Source organism: Tubulanus polymorphus, chromosome 2 (assembly GCF_964204645.1).
Source record: "Tubulanus polymorphus chromosome 2, tnTubPoly1.2, whole genome shotgun sequence".
Taxonomy (NCBI): domain Eukaryota; kingdom Metazoa; phylum Nemertea; class Palaeonemertea; order Tubulaniformes; family Tubulanidae; genus Tubulanus; species Tubulanus polymorphus.
In genome coordinates this window covers 10813590-10826475 of record NC_134026.1, presented here as the reverse complement: position 1 = coordinate 10826475, position 12886 = coordinate 10813590, and the positions used below count along the sequence as shown (strand labels likewise).

Genomic DNA, 12886 nt, shown 5'->3' with positions numbered 1-12886 from the left:
TAGGTATCAATATAATGTGGAAAAACTTTTTCCCACTTACGAATGAGTACTGGTTACACCAAGATGGCCGCCAGTTGCATCATAATTGGCTGATGAAAAATACCTGTCTCAGGTATAAAACATCCCTTTCCAAAGAACACCCATCACAAATTGTAATGAGAAATGGCAAACCAGTAGGAAGCTACAGGACTCAGAATTCGGGCCAAAATTAACATTTTTGGGCACTAAAAAGGTCATAGGACGGCCATCTTGAGTCCGACCGACCCAATTTTTGTTATGTTGATGGGCCCTGGGGGGATTCACATATATCCGAAAGATCAAGGTAATTGATCAAAGCGTCTTCAAAATTTCCCTCAAAAAGTTCAAAAATGTGTAAAAAGTGCTGATTTTGGCGAACAACAATGGCTGCCAGTCGGCCATCTTGATTCTGACAGGGCCAGTTTTTGGGCTGAAGATGTGTCTAGGGTAGATACATGTGTAACCCAAATATCAAGACGTTACCTTGAAGCGTCTTCAAAACTTCCCAAAATAACTGGATTCCGTCTACGGACGGACGGACGACGGACGAAAAGTGAACGCAATAGCCCGCTGGGACTAAAGTCCCAAGTGGGCTAAAAAAAACATGCATTTATACGTATGAGAAATTTTGATGTGATTGTGTTGTGTGATTGTATTGTGTGAATATGTTGTGTGATTGTTGTATGGCTATGAAAACTGGGGTTCGGGATGGGTTTAGGGGCCAGTTTCTTACAAGCCTCGGCTTTTAACTGCTCCCTCCTCTCTATTTCTGTTATATATACTGTGAAATAAATCCATTTATTTATTCATTTATTCATTCACTTATATTGAAATATGTATTCATGTATATCTGTGTATTACCGGTAATAATGATTTTGCATTATATGTAACTGAAATTGTAAAGGAAAAATAAAGATGATAAAAAAAAAACGTGAAAAACGTTTTCGATGTTTTTCATTTTGGGAAGTGCATTGATGTCAAACAGAAAATGCTGAACAGAAAAACGTTATCTGCGAAACACGCATTGCTTGATTTGCGAAAAATTGTATCATTGTCGTCGAAAATTGTCCCGTGTAAAATGCTCATCTAAATCATTTAGATTTCATCTTGTAACAGTAGAAAATGTTCACAGCGAGGCTTCTCGAGAAATAAACCTAAGGCTTAGGAGATATTGGTCTGACCATTTTCAATGCGTGAAGGCCATCTTGTTTCACAGTGTACAACCAAATGCGTTATACAGTGGAACCTTGTTACAGCGAACTTCACGGGACTAGAAAAACATTTTGTTATAAATGATTGTTCATTATATCCAGTATGAAATATATCAAATTTTCTTATTTGGGATGAAATTCTGTATCAGATGATTGGTTGAGTTCATTATAACGAGGTTCCACTTTTCATGTAGTCATATTTTCTTAGATACCAACATTGGTGTTATGTACTTACATCTCAGTTTGAAAGCCAAGATAAAAGCTTCAGTCAGAATGGGAGCTTTATCTTCATCAGAGGCAGTTGCTTTAACAAGACCATCAAGTAATGAGTGAAGTGCACTGAAATCATCTATTCCTCTCAAAAATTGACTTCTCTTCCAGTACCCCTACAAAAAGAATGTTATGTTCATCAAAAATTAGTCTCTTAGAATTAGGTATTTGCTTTTCCCCTGAGCATTCCAAAATAAACTCCCAATCCGAGGTTCGGCATCCACATATTGCGAGGCTAACTAAAAACCTACTTTGAACGGCAAAGATTCGAATCCCACAAAAATTGTTATGCATTCAATTAAAAGGAAAAATGTTCATTGGATTTAAAGATGGTTGCCTGTCAAACATTTTTGATGATATCATGATCGAGACTCTCTATTAATATTTTTGTTATCTAACATTTTCATGTAAAATATCAATGCTCCACTTTCAAAACATTCACAGTTACAGGGTTCGAATTTCAGAATTTGTCATCCACAGCAAGTTACTTTCAGAAATGCTGGGGATGGCGGAAGCGATCCACAGCATGTCTAGCTCTCACCACAGCAAGTGCCTATCTTGAAAACTTGGTTAAATATGTATTCCATGAACATTGAAAACTAATTCTAGAGATTCAATGTTATTTGGTTACTTGACTTAAAGATTTAAATGTATATCAAATCAATTACAATATTGTCAACAATAATTGTAAATATTAAACACTAAGTTGGGTCAGTTCATAATTATATGTGATTGAAATTGAATAATTGATTACTAAATTATTGAAAGAACTTATAACATAGTTATATTCTAATAATCAATAATTTCTCAAAGATAGAATATGGCACTGTGCATAACTATTAAATTAAACTACTGAAGGAATGAATGTTGGGCCTACATGTATTGGAAGTTTAAAAATTCAGATCAAAATTCACGTTTATAGCAGTTGTTTTTGTTAGGTGACAGCACTGTACGGAAACAGTAGTTGGCGCTAGCACAGGAATTTTACAAGGTGGCAGCACCATACGGCAAACAGTTAAGGCATCAGCTGCTGTAACTTTCGATTACATGTCAAACTTTTCAGAATTTTTACAGAATTTTGATTACAAAATCTGGTGTCAGTGATTGAAATTGAATTTTAAAGAAATTTAATAGACGACATTTTGAAGCCGTCGGTACAAAGATACATCAACGGCTATGTACTAATACATCGTCAGCAAAAGCCATCGATTGCCATCCTGAAATTCGAACCCTGAGTTATCAGCGAAAAAAAATTATCAACGAAATCTACATTTTGGAATCCAAGATGGCCATTTGTCAACACCTATCATACAAATCTATCAATTTTATTTACACCGGCTTATGAGTAATTGTAGCGAAGCAAACTACACATGGAAGCATGGTACAACCAAAACCCAAAATTCCCCAACTTAGATCAGTGGATGTAATTAGATTCTTAAGAATAAGAAACAACTGTACTAATTCCATTTTACTTTTTGAACACAAATGCATCAAAGCCAATTCTATATTATTTCACATTCAGCTAATGAGATGGAAAGGCATGATCTTAATGTATTATTCAACACCCCTGGTGGCCATATACAAAAACCAATGACCTTGAAACTCACCACAATTAGAGAACATGTTATGAGCGACAACTTTGCATTTGATTGAGGTAACAAAATATGCTTTGATACCAATATAATGTGGAAAAACCTTTTTCCACCTACAATTGAATACTGATGACACCAAGATGGCCGCCAATTGCGTGATAATTGGCTGATCAAAAATACCGGTCTCAGGTATAAAAGATCCCTATCCATAGAATAGCCACCACAAATTTCAATGAAAAGGGGTAAACCAGTAGGAAGCTACAGGACTCAGAATTCGGAACAGAGTTGACATTTTTGGCACAAAAAAGGTCATATGACAACGATCTTGAGTCTGATCAACCCAATTTTTTTTATGCTGATGGACCCTTGTGGGATACAAATACATATGAAAGATAAAGATAATTGATCAAAGCGTCTTCAAAATTTCCCTCGAAAACTTGAAAAATGTGTAAAATGTGCTGATTTTGGCGAACAACAATGGCTGCCAGTCGGCCATCTTGAATCTGACAGGGCCAGTTTTAGGGCTTAAGTGTCTAGGGTAGATATATGTGTAACCCAAATATCAAGACATTACATTGAAGTGTCTTTAAAACTTCCCAAAATAACTGGATTCTGTCTACAGACGAAAAGTGAACGCAATAGCTCGCTGGGACTAAAGTCCCAAGTGGGCTAATAACGCGATTATAAAAACACGATTGTACTGTGTAAATCATATTGAAGCATAAAGAGTATTTTGCCACGTATAACTCACAAATTGTATCATTCATGGAAAGCGAATATTACACAGGCTGGCCGTAGGGGCCTTTGGGGCTCTTGTTGATGCATGTAATTGGATTTGATTCCTCCCAAAAACCAAATCAACTATGGATTTCAGAGGAATCAAACTTGAAGTACAATTGATAATCTTAGAATAAAACCCGGAAGTTGTTGATAATCTCGCGAGAATGGCACTAAATTTTAACTGCAAATGAATTCAAAATATCACAGATATACCTTGTGTTGATATTGTTAATTCATCCGCCATAAAGTTCAGATAAACAATTGGTCATTGATGATCATTATCAGGCGGTCGCCTTACTATATCAAAATAACAAGGGATGAAACGGCTCCGCTTTTGCCTGTGGCTGTATTGATGCGGCGAAAACCACTAGGCATGCGCAGCAATTTTCCGAAGTTCAAGATCAGTTCAAGTTCAATTGATTTTTGATTCACTTGATTTTTTTCAATTGATGGACATAACTAGAAAGAATCTTTCTATGTGCTTGGGTTAGCAACAAAAGATAAACAATTTCAGAAACATTCAAATCAATTCAACTTGTATATACCTAGGCCACAATCTGTTCACATGCAAATGCAGTAATAGCGAAACAGAGAATTCCACACCAGCCGCGACCACATGTAACATGGATGAAAACGGCCCATATTGAAGAAGTCAGAAAATATTTTTCTGAACAGAATTTTTTGGGGAACAAAAATCAGTAACTTTTAGCCAAAAAAAAAACTTAGGCCTACTTTTTTCGGTCAAAATGTTAAAAGTTTGGGCCTGAATTAGAGCAGCTTTTTTGAATGAGACACCATATTGGTTTCTCCAACTCCACAGTTGTGCTAACCACCGCCGAAAACCGTCTTAAGGAGCACTCCTAACTAGAGAGCGTTCCGATGTGATGCGCGCGATTGAGGCGATTAAAGCGATTGAGGCGATTTATACCGATCTCAGGAATGAAGAAAATGGAATAAAAGGTCGGAAATCTGTCTATGGTCGGAAGACTTTCATCCCTGGTGTGAGACTTGAGTGAAATCTGTTCATCGGACAGAAGCAATAGCTACTACTCTCCTCTTAGTTTCTGCTCTACCGGCAATGTACCTAACGCCGAACGGAAGCCTGTGCAAGCTACAGGCATCCTGGTATGTAGACCTTAGACGCAAGAGCAGTATCATTGCGAGCAAGCTGCACCGAAAGAAGAGCTCGAAACCAATCATATATTACACAATATTGGTCCAATTATAGGGTGTTTTTTTAACGCAATTTAGTATTGTTTAAAATTCATCTGCATAACGATACAAACGTTTAGCTGCTTACGCACATGAAAAGTGCTGGTTTTATATCCTTGCTCAGGCCTCATTTCATAACCAAATATACTTTACATTGTTGATTTGAATTTCACCAAATAATGCTTCTAGGCCTACGATACAACCGGTAAGGGAGCGTCCAGAAATTACGTACCTCAATATCTTGTTTTTCTGACCCCCCTCCCCCACCTCTATACCAAGTTCACTGACCCTCTCATAGGTACGTACCATGGCACCCATGACCACCCCTCCCCAATTATATTGATGCAAAGAACACAAATCAAAATAAAATATAGAAAACATAAATACCTGATTCCAACAAGTGCGTGTAAGATCGATACCGGTACCTGGTATGGGGAATTCCCAGTTGAAGTCTACTACAAGTCACTTGAACAAGTCGCTAAAAGCCGATAAAACACCAGTATCGGCTTTTTTCATTTGAGTTTGGTGCATAAAGTACATACTAAGATTGATTAATACCCCTCCCTCAAAGTACGTACCTTTTTTGCTGACCCCTCCATCCCCCCATGTACCACTTTGTACCAAAATTCAGTAATCCCCCTCCCCCAATTAGAGGTATGTAATTTTTGGACGCTCCCTAATGGCATACCTCTCAATGAGTATGACTTACTTTTTTTAGAAAGGCCGATCACCACAGCCATATCGGTGCGCAAAGTCAAGGGATATCCCGATATGACATCAGGCGGGAAAATTATTATCATTTTACAGAATACCTTCAATTTCTCCTTTCAGAAATAAATTCATTCTTTCTTTTAACTAATTCAGGAAAGCGCCACAAATTTCAGACTGACTGAGCAAGTTACAAGGCTATCTTGTGTCAAATAACAGAGAAAACTGGGAAAATGAAGTGCAAGTCGAACCACTAAAACATTGCAACGAAACTAACCACACGAACCCGACCACAAAAACCATGATATATACTTTGATTGACAGCTCACCAGCGTTCGGCACCAATATTCAAAATCGATAAATCATTTTGTAGTGAGTAGAGCACTAATAAGAAATATGAAAGGTCCGCCATAAAGGCTTTTGAAATGAGAAACTTGATTTTCAAAAAGTGTTTAATCAGTGGACCTATCCAATTACACCCACCGAGTTTGGAAAAATTATTGCTATTTGAAGGGTGAAGAGTGGTAATGAGAGGGAAAAGAAGCATGTAAAACAGAATGTTTGTAAAACAGAATGTCACCCAGCCCTACCGAGGCATCCTCCCCCGGTAGGGATTCGAACCTAATGGCATCGAAACCCTGTCATTATTAACCAATCAGATATCCTGTTTTATTTCAGCCCGGGTTTTCCCATTTAAAGTTCTTCCGTGAAATTTACGTCAGTGATTATACAACAAGCAATCTGATTGGTGCAGCAAGTTTTTGTGTGGCAAAGCTGCGCATGTACCTGCAACCGGTCTACTGTGGCAGGGGTTCGTGCCATGGTTAAGTGTAGAGATGCCATCAAGTTTGAATCCTGCCGAGGGAGGATGTACCGAGGTGACATGATTATATTCATTAATTACCTTTTATCAGCCTTCCTCATTGCATACATTTTCCATCACTTTCACACCAAACCCTTTTATCATTTAACTGATTCAGAGGCCCCCTTGAACGTCAAGATATGAGTTTTGTGTGGAATCACAAATCCTTGCTATGAATGCCCGGATGGCTGGTTGTCTGACAGAAGCCTGTTCAAACTCAATATTTCATAATCAAAATGTAGATTTGGGATTTTATATTTCCAAATCTTGAACTGCCTGGAATCTTTATTACTTACCTTAATCCATGATGGATCAAGATTTATGCAGAGCTCAATGTCTTTGATTGCGTTTTCATTCAATCCCAAGCGATTGAAAACGTATGCCCTGTTACTCAATAACAGAGCAGTTAAATTTCGGAACTCATCACATCTTGGTAGAACATTAACAATGCCAAATGCCTCATTGTAGTTATCTAATGCCTTAGCATAATTGCCTTCCTTAAAAAGTGCATTTCCATGTTCTTTCAACCGGTAAGCCTCACACCTTAAGTCATCCACACTTGGTCCTGAAATTTAATAATTGTAAAACTTTCACTGAGTCAATCAACTTCCATTGTTTCATTTTGGACATAAGCTTTCAATATATACACATATTGCCGTAAATGTCAATCAACAATCAATGCAGAACATTAGGAATCATAAAAATAGCATGTCCCATCAATTCAAATATAGACCGCACCAATCTGCAGTCTGGACCCACCCCCTTAGATACATAATACTTTTTCATCACCATTCTCCCATTTCCTGATCATCTTGATGAGCACAGACTGCATATTGACCATTTCTCTGGTACAAACCAAACTGAACGAATATAAGTTAAATCTTACAGGTAACTGAGTATATCTGTCACTTCGCCGCCTGATATAAGCTAGCCATAATGAGATACTTACCGGCAGGTCTAGGTAAACCTCTCAAGTTCTCAAAAGGATCGTGAGCAAATTGTCCAGCCATATGCCCAAGACCTTCAGGAATCTGTGGGTGACTGTTATGGGACTGAAGTGATGCCATGAGATGCAGATATTCTTCGAAACTTGGGGTTTCATCAGGCAAACCAAAACTAGCCATTATGCTATCACAAGATTATCAATAGCGTTATCGCCAAAAACCTGTAAAGAAAGTAAATGGTCAAACAAAAAAAATACAATTTCAATCAAAAAACCCTACTAATTCGAACACTAATTTAGAGAATTTAATTAATTACTGTATGTGGTAACCAGTGAGCATACTGTGTCTTACAAATTGCATACAAAAAACCATTTTTCTATCAACCCTTGATCTTTCTGACGGCATGATTACTACAATATCAATCAAGTAGGGTGCAAAATAGCAAACAAGAATTGAAAAAATATTTTTATGGTTTCAGGAATCCTTTGTCCTGGTGGCGATTTTTTTTCATAAGAGTTTCCACCATTTTTGTTCGCAGTGCGCATGCTCTGCTGTATTTATAAAAAAATGCACATGGAATCGCTGAACACCGTCCAGAACTCTGTCACTGTAGTGTATGCCCGTGTAATAGAAGTGTATGTATACACTACTGTTAATACACTAATATGTGTACGGTCTACTACTAATCGGATGGAAAACCTGCTTATCAAACACGGACGTAGTGTTTTCTCACACAATCAATTTGTTTAAAACTTACACAGAAAAGACTTTGTTGACGAGTCTAATGAATTAGAAATTTGCCCCACAGAGATCAATTTTTCAAGAATACAGTACGGTACTACATGTATGCTAAAATATTCAGTTTATTTCCAAACCACATTTTCCAATGCATTTCTTTGATTTAATTGCGAGGCCGATCACTTGTGCGATCATTTAAAGGCCTAACGTCTAAATCCTACAAAAGTTTGAGTTGAAATATGAATCAGAGCGGCAAAAATTAACATTTCCAAATTTTCATCATGTTCAAAGATCCATCTTAACCACTGAGGTCCCCCAGTATGCTTGAAACACTTGATACACGAAGAAATGCGAAAACGTCAGAAATTTATTTAATCATAAGGTGTAAAAATAAAATCGTAGAAAAGGTTGGCAGGTATTTGACGTGGTTTGTTAGTGGGTTGATGGCCACAAACGCTGATACTGTAGTGCGCACACGTGTGGATTGTGTTTACAGAATGTCGAGCATGCCCACTGCATACAAGATGGTGGAAACTCTCTTGTGACAAAAAAATCGCGTCCTGGTGAGAGGACAATTGTTACAGAAGTTTTTGGCAGAATTTTAGAAAATCAGTGCTCCATGTAATAAAAAAAGCCCAAGATGTTCCCCTTGATTGAATTTTTATGAAAACCTGTCTATTGACACAATCTCCGTGAAGCACAATTCATGTTGTAATCACACACACCTGCATGGTGATTCATCAAGAATATACATGGTAGTTGGTTTTCCCCACTGACTCAAATAGACACTCCACGTTCATTGAGTGACCATTTCTTCTAAATATTTCATACACTATGTACGAAGTTTGGTAGACAATTTATTTGCATGATGGAACCATTTCCAAGATTCACTTCCCCCTCTCCCAATTTCACTGTGGAAAGTGCTCAGAATGCACCTAAATTAATGCATCTAATTTTTCAAAATTTTCTGGGGGAGGGCCCCCAAATCCCCTTTTGGTGCCTCGCATCTGCGGTGCTCGCTGATGACGACTGCGCCATTACGGGCCACAAACTTGGAATTTATTTTGGGCTTGCCATATACAATTCGTTCCTGCGGCCCTGTCCCAAAATAACTGGATTCTGTCGACGGATGAACGGACGGTTGAAAAGTGAACGATATAGCCGGCTGAGACTTACGTCCCAAGTGGGCTCCAAAAGTGTGTGAAATTCTCAATCAATAGGGCCTACTGCTCCTACAATGAAAATATTTTCACCCTGTTGTCGCAAATGATATTGAAAGCACGGTTTCCACGAACAAAAAATACAGCCAGCTAGTAGTGCTGCAACTCTAATAATTCCACAATCCACTGTGTTGTGGCAAATCCTTGAAGAATTATATGCTTTTTGTTTAAAATTATCTGCCTTGTCTTGTAAAAAAGTGCCCTTTTCGAATTTGGGCATTAAAAAAAGGAGGCACGAGATTTTCGCGACTGTGGCACGTGCCTACGGAGTACCGGTACCGTCTAAATCCGCGCCTGCCCCCCAAAACAGACAAGCCCCTGTCTGACTACTACATAGGCCTACAGGCCTAAAGAAAGGTTAAAAAAGTGGCCACCCGAAATTCTCTGAAGTTTGATATGGACAAATTTCTTCAGTGTTTATGTTGTGTTACACTTACTGACCTGCTGCTTACTTACCCACTGTCACTGATTACATTAGTTACTGACACGACGGCGTTTCTCGAGTCGCGGTGTGTCTTGAGCCAATGTTAGAACTAAAAATGACAGATAAATCTTTAACCTGTTAACGTAGTATATGCCTACTGGTTATAATTACCTCGCAAAGACGTGCGCCATGGGACGAGACACATTGTACGAGGGATACTTTCACTTCGCTTATCATGACACGGCTTACGTCGAATTGTGTGCGCGGGGGAAATCCCACAACACGGTTCTGCATGCGCGCCAACTCATTTCCAAGTTCGTACGATTGCGCCATCTACATGTACAACACGCGTTCGAAATTCGAATCACGGCCGAATACATCGTTATTTTTCTATTGTATGTATTGGGCTAAACAAAAATGATACCTTGTTTCTCCGCAGAGGCCGGGTCATTTTTGTAAAATATGATAAAATTTATAAACAGTTCATTTCTTTAGCGGCCGGGTCTGTTATGGTAAAATTGATCACGATTTTTAAAAAAAAAGTAATGTATAGGGTAGATAGGCGGCCGGCCGGGTCAACATTTAAGCTCAGCAGAGCGGAGAAACAAGGTATCAATTTTTTTAGCCTTAATTGTTTCTTTATTGTGTTCATCTCTAGAATGTTAGTGTTTACATTACAGATCAATAAAGTTTGAATTTTTTCAATAAGCACAATAAGCCTACGGCCAACAAAGGTTTTGAGATATTGATACCGGTACGTAGATTTTATTCGTCCAAGTCTCTTCTTCTTCTTCTTCTTTAGAGTAATGTGGAGGACCCGTAGTTGGGCATTGTCCCACAGCGTCATTTTGAAGTCACATATTATATTTATGAATGTCGTACAAGTATCATACTCGTACGACATTCATAAATATAATGGCAGTAGGCTACCAGTATGAAAGCGGACAGCTACAAAGAACGGAAAGTAGAAGTTAGCTGATGAATAAAAATTAAGGAGAGATCAAGAATTTCGTGACCATCGCTCTCCCAAGCAGTACACGTGGTTTAAGTGAGATCTCATACGGGTCAGGAAGGCCCGTTAGAGCCAGGGGTATCGTATTCGAACGAACGCTTTTTTCCAGTCCCTTTATGATAGCATTAGAATATTTTTTTTTTGATCCGTGAATTAATTCAATTGTGACACGGGGCAAAACGAATGTCCTCGGTATGACCCACCGTACCCTGTGTACGGCCTGAATTAGTCTGGTCTCTTAAAAATGTACAGCGTAGTGGCCACGAGACTTGTTCGATAATGTGGTGTTTTCGGCTTGGATGGCAAAATAAAACTCAAGGGATCAACCTAGGTTTTTCACATATGACAGAAGTAGCCTCGAGGTATTAGAAACGTACGTCAGCAGCGCATAACCTATAACCTAACCTTTTCTACGATATATATATATATATATAAGCCACGGGCAATAAATACCCTTATTTGCCAATGTCAGTACGCGTAACACATGTTCGACGTTATGGGATTGGCGTTATGGGACAGTGACATGGGATTCTACGATGTTTCTTGAAATAGCCCAGCTAACGCATCAACCTAATTTCAATATCTAAAAAACGTTGAAATGAAACGTTGCACCGACATTTATTTTCAGTTTAAAATGAAAGTTGAGATGACGTAAGTCATCAACGTTGAATCGGTCAAAAAAAACGTTGTATCGGAGTCCTTTTTCAACGTTGAAAAAACGTTTAAAAGAAAGAGATTACGTTAGTTTCAGGTTACAATGAAAGTTTAGGTGACGTTCATCTCAAACGTAAAAACGTTAATTCAACGTGATGCTAAGAATGCACCAAACCACCAATCAAAAACCTTATCTTCTGTAAAATAAAGATTATTATTACAAATCTCATAATGATAGTATAAAAATAATACAGAATTACATGACACCAGTATCATTTTGCTTGAGATCTGATAAAATTGACTTTCGTTTACAAAATTTTTACAAGATATTAAATTGAGCTTGACAGACAATGACAGCGCATTTACCCAATCGACGGCTCTGCTAACCCCATTGCATTCACCATATAGGCCAGAAATCAAATATAGTATTCAGATCATACATCACTCATCTCGAGATTCTGTCCCCAATAAGGACAAAAACAATGAATTACCGGTGTACAATAATATGCATCATTAAGCAAAAGTGATTTGGTAATACCAGCGGAGTTACAAACCAAAACCGAACGAATCAACTGTGAACATTAATAGACGTGCATATTGCCCTCCTTGAACTTGATGTGACTTATAACGTATAGTAATCAGAATACACGTACAGGCAGTCTTCTAGAGCTTGAGATCGAACTATTCTTGTAAATAGTCAAGAAAAAACCTTTATTCCTACAAATAATCAACGAACGTGGTTTTTTCTCCAATTTCTGTAAGGGAACAGGCTCAATATTGCTTGTAACATACAGATTACACAACAATCACTCGATATCAAATTTTGTTTGGACATGTAGAAGACTAGAGTTCGAGGACAACATGCCCACGACTTGGTGACATGATTGAAGAGTTCATTCATCGCAAAAGTTAATGGGGATTTAAATAACACAGTATACACCTATCTAGAGACAAAGGATAGTAAAAAGAAATCTTATATTTGAAAAATACGCGTCCCGTTATATATTTTCCCATATGGGACTGACGTAGAAATGTGGTATCTATCAATTTTCTTTAAATGGGCTACAGTTGTTATGAACACCATTCTACCATGCATGCGTTATGGTACTGATTTTAAAAAACATTGATATTCCAATGTCAAAAGCGATGAAACAATCAAAACATACATCCAAAATATTCATTACAGACATAAGAAATGATGGGTGTCTGTGCGAACCTATCATGTGACAAAACTTTTTCTA

The 12886-nt window shown here is 38.0% G+C and overlaps 1 protein-coding gene across 1 annotated transcript; it reads right to left on the bottom strand.

Moving 5' to 3' along the window:
* Positions 1-6767: 6767 nt before the first annotated feature.
* On the bottom strand, positions 6768-10226 carry LOC141898901 (uncharacterized). The gene is made up of 4 exons (XM_074785045.1): positions 10151-10226; positions 7603-7818; positions 6950-7218; positions 6768-6860 (listed from the first exon to the last, which is right to left on the bottom strand). The coding sequence occupies exons 2-4, from the start codon at positions 7775-7777 to the stop codon at positions 6768-6770; spliced, it is 537 nt and encodes a 178-aa protein (XP_074641146.1). The 5' UTR covers positions 7778-7818; positions 10151-10226.
* Positions 10227-12886: the final 2660 nt, after the last annotated feature.

Excerpts from the sequence above, each read along its gene's own strand:
- LOC141898901 (XM_074785045.1), bottom strand. The coding sequence starts at position 7,777 with ATGGCTAGTTTTGGTTTGCCTGATGAAACCCCAAGTTTCGAAGAATAT. Across the intron at positions 7,219-7,602 it reads AGGTTTACCTAGACCTGCCG|GACCAAGTGTGGATGACTTA; the intron begins GTAAGTATCTCA and ends ATTAAATTTCAG. Across the intron at positions 6,861-6,949 it reads TTGATCCATCATGGATTAAG|GCTTCTGTCAGACAACCAGC; the intron begins GTAAGTAATAAA and ends GAGTTTGAACAG.